General features: G+C 40.1%; 1 protein-coding gene across 2 annotated transcripts; it reads right to left on the bottom strand.

Annotated features, from left to right (window-relative positions):
• Positions 1-320: 320 nt before the first annotated feature.
• On the bottom strand, positions 321-15,888 carry LOC139940402 (uncharacterized). Of its 2 annotated transcripts, none has more exons than XM_071936632.1 (17): positions 15,538-15,888; positions 14,783-14,898; positions 14,249-14,383; positions 13,214-13,397; positions 12,426-12,748; positions 10,995-12,076; positions 10,086-10,259; positions 9,506-9,564; positions 8,801-8,883; positions 7,669-7,964; positions 6,896-7,046; positions 5,249-5,522; positions 4,161-4,416; positions 3,065-3,268; positions 2,411-2,499; positions 2,148-2,225; positions 321-1,711 (listed from the first exon to the last, which is right to left on the bottom strand). In XM_071936632.1, the coding sequence occupies exons 1-17, from the start codon at positions 15,774-15,776 to the stop codon at positions 1,486-1,488; spliced, it is 3,969 nt and encodes a 1,322-aa protein (XP_071792733.1). In that variant the 5' UTR covers positions 15,777-15,888; the 3' UTR covers positions 321-1,485. The 2 variants fall into 2 exon arrangements, with proteins under 2 accessions (XP_071792733.1, XP_071792732.1); XM_071936631.1 differs by having other exon boundaries at positions 322-1,711; positions 8,801-8,886.
• Positions 15,889-16,187: the final 299 nt, after the last annotated feature.

Here is a 16,187-nt window from a genome sequence, read left to right as displayed (position 1 = left end):
TACTGGGTCTATAGGGGACGAGTCTTGTTATTTTGAGTAATTACCAATAGTGTCCACTGCCTTTAAGTATTCGTTTATGGAATTCTTACCCCCGAGTTTATTTGTAAGATGATCCCTTTCGATGTTTTCTAAACAAGCAAATTGTGGAAACTTTATTAACTTGTTTAGGATGGCAAAGATAGATCTCAAAAAAACAATTAAAAATTCACCGTTTTTCAAACGTGCCAAGTAAAACGAAAGAGTTTAGGAAACACAATTTATTTGATGTGTTACAACGTCCGTCCAACACATCACAAATTCACTGTAAATAATGAACAAGAATTTAGTCACTTCTCTTTTCATGTTCTTATTATTTTATTATTTCATCAAAAGACAATAATCTCCAAATGGTTATTGTCATCCATGATCAGGTTTATTTCAGAAATTTAACTGATGTTTGAATGGATTCCAAATAACTCATTATCAAAGAGGGCAACCTGGGTTGATTAATTAGATTTGATAATTCATACCTTTTGTTTAAGTTTCCATCATATGTCCTTTTTTTAGTGGTTAAATAAGTGATCGGAGCTCACACTGCTCATGTACTATCCACATGTTACGATAATATGAATGGTACACAAGTTGTTAAAGAGAATAGTATTATAATTTCAATCCCTGTAGGTGCGAGGCTTTTATCTTCGCAAAGTTTTATTAATAAAAAGGTTTCGGCATTTGAATGTCACAGAGATAAAGTGCACTTAACAAATGCTGTGTAATTATCATTATTATAATTATCATTTCAAATTGTTTTCTTTGTTCTGTGGTCCTTCCTTATCTGTGAAAAAAAAAAAAAAATAGGCCATACTTTGTGATAACACATGCGCATAAAAGTATAAAGAACAAAACATTGACTTGGATTAAACTCACAATTTAAAAAGTTCACTTGATTGATGACAACGATTACTGCAATAAACCAACAGTCCAAACAATCATTTAATCTGACGAATTTGTTTGGGGATTCTAAGTGAAATGATAAAATACATGAAATGTTGCTAAATCAATGTGATCCCTCCGGGTGTATATTCAGTCAAAATGTTGTAACTTTTTCGGAAAAATTACATTGATGCACAGCCACAATTATGGGTACATATTGGGTTTTTTTTGTATCTATTTTCTGAAAAACAATTTTAAAACCTGATGTAGCAGTTACATGTATCTCACTGCTTTTTATCAATGAAAAATTGCTGTGACAATGATGAATAAATAATGCTCGCATTTGTCAAATACATTATCTGCAGAGATTTACTCAGTATTTAATTTTGGTAATGCCCAAGTTCAGTGAACAAATTCACGGGCATCACAATATCACAATATTTTTATGGAGTTCGTTCAGTATCTCTAAACAAAAAAATTGTGCCTTTTGGTGTCTTTTGGTTTTGTAACAAAATATGTACCCATGATTGTGGCTAAGCACATTAAGAAATCCTCTGAGGTTCCAGATCATTTTTAACACCTTCTGTGTTGCTGGTAGGAGCCGCACTCTTGTCTAGTATCGGGTACAATGCCCTCGGTGTTCAGGTATGTCCAGTCGCTCTGCTGAGAGTAACACGGTGGTTGGCGTTGGAACTGATGACGTTTTTGATGCAATGGATTCTGGGATGATGAGTTAAACTCTGGAAACTGAACATGCTGAGCCCCGCTTTGTTGGCCACTTGTCGTTGGCTTGGTGAAACTAACATTATGATAAATAATAGATATTTTTCTGTTAGAAAAAGCAAATTGTGGTATTGTTCAAACATTATTACTCGTAGTCACTGGGCCTTAATTCATTCTCTAAACCATCTGTGGAGTATACAGCCTGTGCAACAACTATGCGCTACTCGGCTTTATCAATCACAAGAACCATCTCTGCCCCCACAGGTACCCATTACCCCTGGGTGGAGAGAAGCAATTAAAGTTAAGTGTCTTTCTCAGGGACACAAGTGTCACAACCAGGATTGTAACCCACACTCTGCTGATCAGAAGCGCACCAACTAGAGTTCGCTGGTGGTCTTATCGTTCGGCCACAACGCCATATCTTGGGTGTGCAATTGTGTATAGTGTGGTTTAATTCAAGTAGTATTCACACCGTTATCACTAATTTCCATGGTAATGACCAAAGCACTTACCTGTGTTCATCTTGAAGACCAGCAACCAGTTCAGTATTGATATCTCTTATATGCTGTAACTCGCTCTGTTGCTGCTGTCTGTAAAAAGGAACGTTTTCTAGGTCACTATGCTTCAAGTTTCAATTGATGTGCGAAAACTTTCTCAGTATTCATTTCTAGAATGTGTGAATCTTGCAGGTATTTAAATATTTGAAGTAGCAGCCACAAGCAGCTTGTATAAATTGCAATAAAATAACTCTTGCTCGTTCGGAAGGCAAACTTACATTTTGTTATTGAGGGCAGCAGACAGCTTCTTGGTACTCTTTTGTAGACTTCCTTGCCACTGGGACAGCTGGGCATTCACTTGATCAGACTGGAAATTCAAAAAGTGAGAAACATCAGAAAAATACAAACAAAATCTACCTTTATATCAGGGCCTACTTTTAACCAAGTAAATTTGTATTGGCACTAATTTTTAATAGGATTACCAAACATATCCAGCAGTGGACACTATTAGTAATTACTCAAAATAAAATATAATGTTATCATAAAAACTTTACTTGGTAACAAGTAATGGGGAGCTGTTGATAGTATAAAACATTGTGAGAAACGGCTCCCTCTTTTTGGGAAAGAAATATTTTTCCATGAATTTGATTTTGAGACCTTAGAATTAGATTTTGAGGTCTGGAAATCAAGCATCTGAAAGCACACAACTTCATGTGACAAGGGTGTTTTTTCTTTCATTATTCTCTTGCAACTTCATCGACCAATTGAGTTCAAATTTTCACAGGTTTGTTATTTTATGCATACAGTATGTTGAGATACACCAAGTGAGAAGACCGGTTTTTGACAATTATCAAGTGTCCAGTGTCTTTATCAAACTGAAGTAGATGAATCTTACTTATACTTCCACCATGCAAAGTTTCCAATTCACTTACCCTAGTCTTTCTCTCAGACTCCAGTTCTTTTCTGAGTCTCTCCAGGTCTTGGCAGGTCATCTCTTTGGCAAGTTTCTCCTTCTCCAGTTGGGAACTCAGGTCCTTGTAGCTGGTCTGAAGCTGTTTGGTGGTGGAGGACAGGGATTGGTTGGTGTGAGACAAGGTCTTCAGATGAAGCTGGGATTTCTCCAGACAGGCCTTGGTCTAATAATGTAGAAAGGAGAATGTTAAAACGATGCTTACAGTATATGTGCCAAGAAACAACAATCAATCATAAAAATGTGTAAGGTGTCAATGCAATGATCATTGCTCATGCACATGTATCTGATATAGCACATTTTTGATAACTGAATCAATGCGCTTTACGTTAGTTCAAACGGTCATTGGGCCAATATTCCTTTAATATTTCTCAGCTCCCTGGGGAGTGTACAGCCTGAGCTACCATGCGCTCAGAAGGCTTTTTCATACACAATATCAACCTCTACCCTCGCAGGTACCCATTTAAACCCCTGGGTGAGGAGAAGCGATTATTGTAAAGTATCTTGTTCAAGGATACAAGTGTCACAACCGGGATTCAAACCCACATTATGATGTCTTAACCACCAGAACTTGAACTTCAGCTCTAAACATCTCAGCCATTGCATTGTTGTCTTAAATCGAACTTTACACTCGGCACTCTGTAAACAGTTGAATACATCAATTGCTGACAGAAATTGATTTCAATGCTCTTAACCACTTGGCCACAACACAACTGGGATTCAAACCCACACTCCGATGACTTAATCACCAGGGCCCAATTTCATAACGCTGCTTAACGGTAAGCAAATTTGCGTGCTTACTGTAGCAGAAAATTTGTTTAAGCCTTAACGTATTTCACAGGTTAGCAGAAAAATTGGGCGGCCATATTGCATGGTAAACATGGATTTGCATTGTGACGTCATTTATTTTTCGTGCGCATGCCTTTTCGTTTGCTTACGGCTAGCAGCGCTATGACATAGAAAAAACCGGCCGCTACGCAGCGCTATAAAATTTGGCCCTGAACTTGAACTCGATGCTCTTGACCACTCTGCCCTGACACCCTACTATTGGCTTGTACCTCATTTAAGTGTTCCTTCAGTTGCTGTCTTTGTTGTCTCCATTTGAGGTTTTCAGTCTCCAATCTCTGAGCAGATTGCTGGAGTTGCTGTTGTAGTTCAGCTTGGCTCTGATGCGACGCCTCCAGTGCCTGGTGGAGATGGCGCATCTCATCTGCTTGGGTGTGGTTCTCTTCTTGTAGGTCGTTCAGGGAGATGGCCATGTGGTGGATATCGTTGGATTGAGAGATGAGCTTGGAATCAAGCTGAGAGCGGTAACTGTCGAGAGGAGGTTGGAAGGAAGGGTGAAAAAGAAGGAATGTAACGTTCCGTCGTTGTTCCTCTTGTCTGTCTTGTCCTTGTTTCGTAATTCGCTGTTCGTTTGTTTGTCTGTATAATGGTTCATCTATCTGCATCTGCATCTGTCAGCTACTGTACAAACGCCTGGTGTGGCTATCCCGTACAGAAGGAAAGGTTCTTTTTTATAAGCCATGGCGTACTCTTCTAACAGCCTCATGCTCTCACTTCTTTTCTTGTTTCTTCTATTAGTATATTAATTTCGCGTATTAAAATATGAGCTTTTTTGTACTGATATATTTTCAAATAGAGTTTTTTTCAAAAAAGAGTATGGAATAAACATCATATTGAATTGAATAGAATGCTTCTTATTTGGTTGGCTGTGGGTCTTTTTTTGGCTGCCGTTGCCAAATGTCAAACTATGAAAAATGTGTTTGAGATTGAGACGTCATATTTTATGTAGGGTGTCAAACGAAAATTCAAATTTCAAGGCACTCAGAATTGCTAAGCACAGACAAGTCTTGCTATCAGAACAGGTAAACAGTCAAAATACCCCTTAATGTATATTGCTTGTGATTGGTTCCATGCTCATTTTTGCTTAGCAAAAATACTTTGCTATCAGCTTTGTGAAATTGACTCAGATCATTTTATAAATGAGTCAAGGGCTAATTTCACAAAGAGCTAAAGGTTGATCTGAACTGCAAACCAATCATAGTTGCCACGTCAAAGTGTGATACAATACAAAATCACTATGACAACATAGGAATTATTTTTGCAATGAATTTGATTGCTTTGTGAAATCGGCCCAAGGTACCTTCTCTCATCTTTAAGCTCTGTCATAAATTCCTCGCGAAGCTTCACTATCTCTCTGTCTTTCATCTTGGATTCTTCCTTCATGGTCTCCAGCATCGTCCCGGCATATCCGAGGCTCTCCTGCAGGTCCAAGTTCTGTCTCTCTGCTCCAGCGAGTTGGGTCTGAAGCTGGTGGATCTTCTCTTTGAATGTGAAGGAGATGGTGTCTAGTTCTTGCTGGACCTGCTTTGTATCAAGTCCTCGATCGGCCAGCTGGGCTTCGATGTGGTCTAAATCTAATGAGAGGAATAATGAACAGTTTAAACTTAAAGACAGTGGACACTATCTCTCCCCATTACTCAAGAAAGGTTTTATGATGATAAATATGTTGAGTAATTACCAATAGTGTCCACTGCCTTTAAAATAAATAGGGTATGTGAAGGAGTGGCTCAAAAAATACACAATAATGATTGTCCAATGTTGAGGCATAGAGAACACAATGAATGGACAATGTTGGCACAAAGAAGGCTCAGTGATCGTACAATGACAGCACAAAGATGGCACATGGATCGTATGATGACGGCACAAAAACGGCACGATGACGGCACAAAGATGGCATGATTCGAACAATGAGTATGACATGACAGCACAAAGGTTGTAAGTGCTCATACAATGACGGCACAAAGATGGCGAGAAGATTGTGGTTGATGGCACAAAGATGGCACAATGTCGGCACAATGTCGACACCATGGCTCGGTAATTAAACGATGACAGCACAAAGATTGCCAGATGATTGTACGATGACAGCATAAAGATGGCATGAGGATCATACAATGATGGCACAAAGAGGGCATGATGATCGAACGATGACGGCACAAAGAAGGTATGATGACGGCACAAACATGGCATGATTCGAACGATGACAGCACAACGATTGACAGATGATCCTGCAATGACAGCACATAAATGGCAAGTACACCATACGATGATGGCACACAGATGGCATAAAGATCATTCAGAGACAGCACAAAGAGGGCACAAAGATTGCAAGCTGATCATCTGATGATGGCACAAAGATGGTCTATGATTATACGGTGATGGCACAAAGAACCATATGATCATACAATGACAGCAAAAAGTTGGCAGGAAGAATCTCTGATGACGGCACAAAGAGGACACAATTACAACACATAGATAGTAGATGATCAACGATTATGAAACAGAAAGCACGATGATCGTACGATGACGGCACATACAAGGCACGATGATTGTAAGGTGACAGCACAAAGATTGCAAGATGATCATACAGTGACAGCAAAAACTTAAAGCACCAAGATGTCACGATATGACTAGGCTTATTTCATGGCACATATACAGCTAAAATATGGCATGATGAGAGCACAATGACAAAAAATCAGTGAGTAGTCAAGGGAGCAATGCCAAGCTTGGCACTGCTTTAAATAAATTACTAAGACACCCTTTCCACATTCAATCTAAAACCCCTGTACTACCATGGCTCTGTGTAGATTTTGTTTACCAGAGGCCATGCCAGTGCTTTTAAAACTTGAAGGAAACAAAGTTGTGCCCTTTATGCATGTCGCCATGTATGCATACACGCAACACTTGCACAGTTTATTTGCTGAACGCATCTTCAAATCATAGTACAAACCTTTTTGCTTCTTGTCCAGCTTTTGTTTGTACTCCCTAACAATCTTTTGCTGTTCTTGATCGTGGGTCATAAGACCTTGATATTCCTTGGTGAGGGTGGTCAGTTGAGACAGAAGATGCGCTTCTAGCTGAACAGCAGCAAGACGTTGCTCCTGCAAAGTCATTATAAAATATATCAGGAATAAAAAGTGTCTGGATAAATAAATGTTTTTTTATTAAAGAAGTACTTAATAGCGCTTGACACTATTGGTAATTACTCAAAACAATTGTTGGCACGAAAAACTTACTTGGTAACAAGCAATGGATAGCTGTTGATAGTATGAAACATTGTGAGAAACGGCTCCCTCTGAAGTAAAGTAGTCTTTGAGAAAGAGGTAATGCCTCTTCTGATGAAACTTTTAAGTATGCATCCGAAAGCACACAAAGTGATTGCAACAGGGCCCGTTTTCTTCCATTATTCTCTTGCAAATTTGATGACCAATCAAGTTCAAATTTCACAGGTTTGTTTTTCTATGCATATATTGGGATACTCCAAGAGTGCGTTTTGGCGACCCCAGCCAAAAACTGTTTTGGTTGTTGGTCGTTGGTTCTGCTGTTCAGACTGAACAATACCCGAGTTGTGAGCTCGGTTAACGTTTTGGTTATGACGTCAGAAACAGTTTTTGGTTGGGGTCGCCAAAACGCACTCAAGGTGAGAATACTGGTCTTTGACAAATACCAAACATGTCCAGTGTCTTTAAAACCCCCAAAGTATTGATCAATGATCTTCCCTACCTTCAACTGTGCCGACATTTGCTCTTTCTCCTTCGATAGGTCCATCATCTTCTCCACCGACTCCCTCCTGAGTCTCCTAGCAGATTCACACTCATCCACGCTGGGGATCCCACCCCCAAGAGCGCCCCCTGGGGACATGTAGGCCACGGAGCGGTTACATTGGAAGCTGCTCGGGGGTCGGCTGTCTTCACAAGAGGATGAGGAGGATTTGCTGTCAGGGCTCGATGTTATGAGATCAGCTAAGATGGGTCCAGGGCTTTCAAGTTGCTGTTGATGTGTAACTGCATTGGCCATTGCTGCAATCATAAGAATACACTCGTAAGATATAATAATTAGGGACTAACAGTGTTCGTACCCGGTCTTTACTGCGTGGTAATGACCGGGTTGGTGGCTGGCGCTGTTAACGGACACTGTTATTCCCATTAATAAATACCTTTTTTAGCGAATTAAACGGCTTAAACTGTCCAAATTGTGTGACTTTTCTCTCGGCGGTACTTCCAGACATGTTCATCAGGGGCCATATTTGAGCTTTTGATGGTTCCCATCTCTTTCGTGCGTTAATCACATTACTGATCTTTGAGACCAGTGACTCTTTCAAAAAATGATCTGTTCAGCGCCTTCACTGGGGTCAAAGGAGGCAAATGATTGGACGATAGCTGTTCCTTGTGCATTAACACGCGCGCATGAGCTCGGCGTCATTTTATACGCGCGCACATGTTACACGCGCGCCCTCAAAATTGATACATTTTCAGCGGGCGTACGCGTAAGTGCGCGAAGTTGCAATGAAACTAACAGGGATATAAATAAGCGTGCGATACAGTGCAACGCGCAAGGTTTACACAATGTATGCTGATTTAGTGGCCACTTATTCGCTATTTTCCAATCTTATTTCGCTATTTGCCGGTCTTTATACCACCGTTAACACTCCCACACGTGACCGGGTTTTGACCAATCAGAGACTTGAAACCGTCCAAGGTATTTATTAATATTTAATAAGAATAAAGTGGAAGGCTAGTCATCTTACTCGCAACTGAGGTAAAGTTATCAAAGAACCACGCCTCGTTGGAAACCTCTTCACCACACAATGATACCCTTATTAAAATGCTGAAATGCAACAGTATGAGACTAATACCTTCATGTTTAGCGATGGCATCATCTATTTGCTTGACTCTTTGCTGGAGCTCAATCTTCAAGTGCTCCAAGTTATCATTTCCCCTGCTGAAACATAAGCCAACAAAATAAGCACATCAGAACTGGTTGCTTTGCTAACGCTTTTATTGAAAGGACCTCTAATTAACTTTCAAGATCAAAATAAAAGCAGGTAAAATTTACTTGATGGCTTCAGTATAAAAAGGTTTGCGGTGACACCATATAAATCTCTATTGTGAGTATATAAGCTTGGGCGATATCGATTTATTTTATTCACCATATAGGGCCTATCGCCGACAATATATCGCGATATTCGATAAATTTGACATCATCAGTCTTCAAACTCCCAGTGAAAGTTGTGAAAGTGTTCTAATGACCTATTCTTCTGGTTTTACTCCAAACCTATGGGGGGCAAGATGTCTCAGCTAGGAAATACATCGCATTATTGCGATACTTAATCGATATGTTTTGCATATTACACCAAAATGTGTGGTTCATAGTGAACGAACACTCATACTTTTACACAAGGAAAAAATACTGGTGCTGATATGTTGTCTTTCCTTTGATAAGTCAGGGTTTAAATGTGACAATGATATTTTCAAAGGAAAACTACTACTTTCTGGGCATTATGACCCTTAGTGGCTTATTTGAACAACTTTTGTCTATGCATCTTTCAGTCTAATTATACCTATGTGGAGGTAGATCCAACTGTAGATTCTGGGCCTCTAGCTTGTCTTCAATCACAACCTAAACCAAGCAAAATAATGGGACAGTCAATTGGAAATCATAATGTTACTTTTACAAAATTTTTCAATTAAAAAATGAACACCCATTATGGAATGAACACCCATAATTTTAGAGTAGTTTTAGCAGTGAACTTACATAGTTGGTTCTCCATTTAATTATTAGTTTAATAGAACACATGTACAAAAACAGGTGTGCTTTTTGGGGGACACGTTTCATTGTAGATTAATAACAAATTCAGCGGAATTGATCCACAAATGTAGTGTAGCAGACTTCAATTTAACACATGGCACCTACAGCAGCTGCCGTGGTGCCCTACATGTATGTGATATGTGGTACAAAAATACATTTTCTTCATAGATGTGCCCCCAAGAAAACTGCAGAGCCCCTGCAAGTATGAAGTTCAAGGCTTATTAAGGTATGAAATTATGCTCCTCGGTGGATAAGCAGCTCTAAGAAATTGGACCCAGATGGAAATAACAACTTCCCTGGACTACTAAAAAATTTTTTTTAAAAACCCTTACCTTCTGATGCTGTTGAGGTTTCTTTAGTAGATCCTGCGCATCGTGTCTGCTCCAGTATAAATAACTAATAGCAGCCTCTAGAGGGCTGGCATCCATCGTGACATCTGAACCCTGGTGATGACCTCCACTGTCCTTCTGAAGCATCTTTAAGATGAAAGCCAATTCCTTCCTCCTCTGAAGTTGGGAAACCAATAAACCATTTAAACATTTTGTTTTATACTTATATTGAGTTTTAAAGTATCACAATACCACTTTGTTGAATGCCGCTGAAAGTTTAAAGGGACGTCACATTGCCTTTGAATTGGGCACTTTGGGCTTTAAAAAGGATTGTAGTAAAATGAGTATGGTTGTAGAAAGATGTTTTAAAAGTAGAAGATAAGGATTAAAACAAAAATCCTTTAAAAATTGTGTGATTTTATTTTACATCATATAGTCCGCCATTTTGTATTTTAAAAGGTTAAGTGTCTTGCTCAGGACAATCAACCATGACCGGCTACGAAACCCACACTCTGAAATAAAACCCCAGAACTTGAGTCCCCTTCACTTGCAACACGCCAAGGATTTCAATTTTCAAATTTCAATTTTGATTTTTCAAGAAGTAGCTCATTGACAGAAGGTGTCAGGTTGGCATAGGTGGTGTCCCCTCGCCTTCCACCTCTAGGACCCCGGTCAAATCCCCGGGGGCACTATTTGGATTGGGTTCGAGTCCCTACGACCTGACGACCTTGGTTTTCCCTAGAACAATTCTCTGGGGTTTCTTCCCATATATACAATTGAAACTTCCTTCTTTGTCACTCTCCATGTTTTTTTGTGGGGCTAGTACAGTGATGAGGTCACTTTTCTGAGAGTCCTTGCCTAATTCACAACCAAAAATATTGAATAAATGAAATAAATGAATTGCTGACTCACCATAGAATCTTCTTCTAGTGGTTCATCCACCTTGTACGGCTTTCCTAAATCTTTATCGTTGCTGAGATCCGTCTCCAGTCTGGTAAGTTTGGCCTGGAGGCTGCTACCGTAGCCAGAGGAAGCGGCCATCATGCTACCAATGCTGTCTCCCTTAGTGTCTTGGTACCCTGTGGTAGTCACTCCCTTCTTGGTGTTGTCTAAGAAGTGGACTTGCTGCGGGGTAGGGGAAGGGGAAGCCTGATACTTTGAAGAATGTCGAGCTCTCTGCATTCGTCGGACGAATTCATCCTGGCTGCTGTCAGATGATGAACTCTTCGTCGTCTGGTCGCCATTTTGCCGGAAAGTTATCCCACTACTGGATCCCGAGTCTGTTTTACTTTTGAGTAATCCCGTGTACTCATTTAGAGCGCTGTCAAAACTGGAAATGCCGGATTCTATCTTCGGGTCCACTGATATCTCGCTGGCATTGAAAGCTTGGGATAAATGCTCGAGGGGTCCTGGAGCACTGGCAGCTCTTCTTCTGATCTCCTGGTGTCCAGGGACCCTCTCAGCTGCGAAGGAGAGTGATCCCAAGACTGCCAGGCGGAGTGTCTCATCGATGGAGATTCCAGGCAAAGCGCCGCTCTGCTGGCTGAGTATTCTGCATCTCTCCCGCACAGCCTTCAAGGGTATGTCTGATTTGGACCTCAGAACCTCTTCCACAAGGTGCAGCAGCATCGGAGGGGTGCTCAAATGGTCAACAACGCCAGGATCTCTTGCGGCGTCAGCACGCATCTTCTTCTTAGGTGGCGTGTCAAACTCCACAGAGTGCGTAGGTTTTATATTTCCGGAGGGCAACTGGTCGCCGGTGAGGACGGCAGGAAGCACAGTTTCCCCATCATCGACGTGATCTTCGTACTCTTTTAGGAGCTCAATACTGGATCCAGACAATTCCACATTTTTCTTGGAATCGTCTAGAATTGGTTCCGAGGGTCTAGTTCCCTGACTGCTGCTATCATCTTGAGTTGGTTGTTGATGAGTTACAGGAGAGGCACCTGTCTTAATCTCCTTCAACACATCTGGCGGAGATGGCAGAGACACGTCTGTAATAGCGAAACAAAACGGCTTTCAAAACACGACTTTTTATGAAGGTACAAATACTTTTTAAAGATCTTAAGAATATAGGCTAGACTGACACACCTCTTGGTGACAGTTCAGGCACTTTTGTCTGTCCTGGCAAACCTGGATTGTGAATGCTTTTTGGCCATTACTTTTAAATTCTCATGCCTACTGTTGTGCTTTTCCAGGCAGACTCAATTGGAAAAACAGCGCTCACAAATTAATGCACCACAATTATTGCTTCACACCAAAATTCGCTTTGCATTCGCATTCGCAGGAAGTATGAACTTGGCTTTCAACTAGTTAAAAAAAAGATTGTGTTATTTCTCTTACCTTCATTTGATTTTCCAAGCACAACGTCTTGCTCCGCCTCCTTCGGTTTCTTCTCAGTCCCAACAACCTCCTCCTCAGCCGTCGCTCTCCCAACCTCAGTCCCGCTGCTGCTCTTCTCATCAGAGTTACCCTTCTCGCTCTCCTCTCCTTCGCCCTGTTTCTTCTTCTTCTTGGTCTTCCTCTTCTTTGGAATCTTGGAGATGGATCGAGGAGTCTTTGAGACGTCTTCCGAGGAGGCAGTCAAGTCCTCTCTGCTGCGGCCATCATCGGAGCTGCTCAGACAGTTCAGGTTTTTAATGCGTCCGAGCATGGTGTTGCTAGACCTGTGTGTGAGAATGACAGTAAAGAGACTTTATTTGTGAAGCAGAACCGATTCAAGACCGACTATCTACCCCTCCAGCCCTATGTATGCAAGGTCTTATGAGCGTCAAACATGGCTATTGTCTGCCAATGGTCTGTAACATTGGGAGTCAACTTAATATGTAAAAATAGCGTGGGGGTCTGACTGTGGGCGGGGGGGTACAGTCACCTAAAATGGGCACTACATAGCGATTAACACCAAATCTGAAATAATACTAGCCAAAGCAATAAAAAGAAACTTAGTTTCAACTTAAAATTAAGTTATTGTCCAAGGGGAATAGCAGCTAATATTAAAAGTTAATTTTTGGATAATAAAGTGTGATTGTGGAATATCATTTGGTTCTTTGAAACCAGTGCCATTGTTTCAAGGGTTGCAATGATAATAAACACAATTATTTTAATTTTTTTTTTATTTTTCTAATCTTTACCTTTTGCCCTCTACGGGTCGACTGCTCTTTTTCCCCTTGATTCCTCCATTTGACCTCTGACCTCTCAGATCAACATTATGACCTGAGTCAGCCCAGTGTGCCTGTTGAGAGGATGAGTTGCATTTGTTGAGATGAGACGCCGAGACTTGGTCGCAAGAGTTTGACTGACGAACAACTTCGCTGGCTACAAAAATGAACAACATATCACTAGATTTGCCGTTTTGTATTTCCCCGAAGTGATATGCCACTATACCAATTATATACAAAGCGCCACAGCCCATAAGGTCAGCAGGTGTGTGTGACATTTGCATTTTCACAAACTGACCTATCTGGAAGCGTAGAATTTTGACAAAGTGGCCTATTGCAATATCTCAATACTATTTGTACACTAGTGCTCTGCTGATTTTTTTTTTTCATTTTCAAGAAGTGATGTATGTGTATAGAATTTATTATAATAATAAAAGTTATTAAAAATAAGTATAACTTATACAGCGCCTTACATCTAAAATATAAACCTACAGCGCTTAAAGGCAGTGGACACTATCAGTAATTACTCAAAATAGTTATTAGCATAAAACTTTTCTTGGTAATGAGTAATGGGGAGAGGTTGATAGTAAAAACATTGTGAGAAACGGCTCCCTCTGAAGTAATGTAGTTTTCAAGAAAGAAATAATTTTCCACAAATTTGATTTCGAGACCTCAGATTTAGAATTTGAGGTCTCAAAATCAAGCATCTGAAAGCACACAACTTCGCGTGACAAGGGTGTTTTTTTCTTTTATTATTATCTCGCAACTTTGAGGACCGATTGAGCTAAACCTCACAGGATTTTTATTTTATGCATATATGTTGAGATACACCAAGTGAGAAGACTGATCTTTGACAATTACCAATAGTGTCCAGTGTCTTTAACAAGGAACTTATTACACTGGTTTAAAAAACTGAAAAAAACTAACTGAAAAAAAAAAAAACTAAACTAAACGCACAAGCGATATAAACCATGAAGTACTGCGCTAAAATGTTGTAGTAGTCCGTACCTGAAGCCAGTGTGACTATTTTAGCCATCTCACTAGAGAGTTGATCTAGCCTGACATTAGGAACTTCAGCGTCTGTTTCCTGCATCAGGAGTTCAGTATCAGACTTGCTGGATTCAACTGTCGACAAGTTCCCCTCTTGGAAAATTTATACGCAAATCAAAACAATATTCAGATAATAAGTTTTATAATGTTTTGCTATAATGATATAATATTTATCTATTTGAGGGCAGTAGCAGAGCACTTGATGTGCATTCAGACGTATGATACTTGGTCCTCGGTAAAAAATAGGAATACTCTATCAAGTACACAGGCTGACCTACATGTAAAAACACTTTCAAATTTACAATTTTTCAGATTTATCCATTGGCCCAAAAAACAGTCTGAAATCAGACTAAAGTAAGAAGAATATCATGCCTTTGTGCATCATTCACAAATCAGTAACTCTGAAGAAAATGAAACTTTAAAGACATTCTAGTTCTGATTTCTTTGTCGCTGCATTTCAAGTAATTGATTAGATGATAATTTCTGTCTTACCAATTGCAACCTCATCCCCTTCGTTCACTCCCTGCTTGGAGATATTCACATCTGCACGGCTGTGGTGTGGTCTCACAAACCCAACATCAGCAAAAGAAGCGTCCTGCTTCTTAGACCTGCGCATTGTTTTACATTAAAGGAACATTACCGAATTGGTAAGAAAAAAAGGCGTCTAAGATTACAGATTTACAAAAAACTTGCAATGTCTAATGATGATGATAATAGTAGAAAACATCCCTTGAAAAATTTGTCTGAAATGTCATATTTGCAGGGCAAAAGCGCGGCTCTTCTGCGCTAGCTGTGTAAGCACCGCTAGCCTATTAGGAGTATGATAACACGTGATATGTAGAGTTCCCTGCTTCTGCCAATGCCGATTCTTTGCTTATTTTGAACAGTAAGCAGACTCCTGAGTTATGAAATACGCCCCGAGATCTGTCCCTTGAATTGAAGTTGAACAAGATGGCACATAAACTGTGAAAGTGTTTATTCAAATTTTTTCTATGAATGTGGCATCCATCTTTCATTATTATACTCATTGATATGGTTTTCAATTGTATGCTTAAAATTTTGCTTAAAAGTTGGCATTGTCGTCTTGTCGACATGCAAAATATTACAATTTAAATGTCAATTGAATTAATTGAATTCACTCAGTCAAATGAGCCGTTCCTTTTTTGTAAAAATGAGTGAAAAGGTGGTGGCAAGATAAGGAAAATTTTCCAAATTGTGACAAATCACATGGAAATATAAAACCTCACCCAACGAAATGGAAGGAATGTGAGCCAACATGACTACTCCCGCCCCGCGCACCGGTCATCGGTCGGGGCCTCTCCGCTGCAGTCACCGACCCGCGTCGTACGCTCAACAACACACCAGCGTCGACATCAGTCCCGCTTACAACACCCTCTCCAAACGACTCGCTCGAACTCTTCGTTTCCTTGTCATCTTTCTCAAGTTTTTCTTGAGAATCCAATGATCCACCATTTCCAATTTCCATGGTTTTTCACCGGCTGGAAATGGGTCGTATTGTGCAAATTGTGCAACGTTCGACCGGCAGAAACCTGCCTTGCCGACGCCTTTTTGTGTTGTGTTCACCTTTGACCTTCCAAATTACATTCAATGACGTCATCAATATCCAAGGGAACTTTCGACCAATCACAGGGGTTTGAATGTTTACATCCGAATTCATGGGCGTGTTTGGAATCGAATGGGGGGGGGGGGTCCAAATGCCATTATCTAATGATCTAAGGTTTCATAAATATTGCAAAATTAAATACATGTACATAATAAATATGCTGTTTTTAAATTTAAATTTAAAACATACCCAGTCAAAACACTAGTGAAAATGGGGAGGCACCTACCTTAACCCCAACCACATAAAAGTCTATTATCAATCAAACAATTATGC

Source organism: Asterias amurensis, chromosome 8, assembly GCF_032118995.1.
Source record: "Asterias amurensis chromosome 8, ASM3211899v1".
NCBI lineage: Eukaryota > Metazoa > Echinodermata > Asteroidea > Forcipulatida > Asteriidae > Asterias > Asterias amurensis.
Note: the sequence above shows the minus strand (reverse complement) of the source record. Positions and strands in the feature narration are given on the sequence as shown.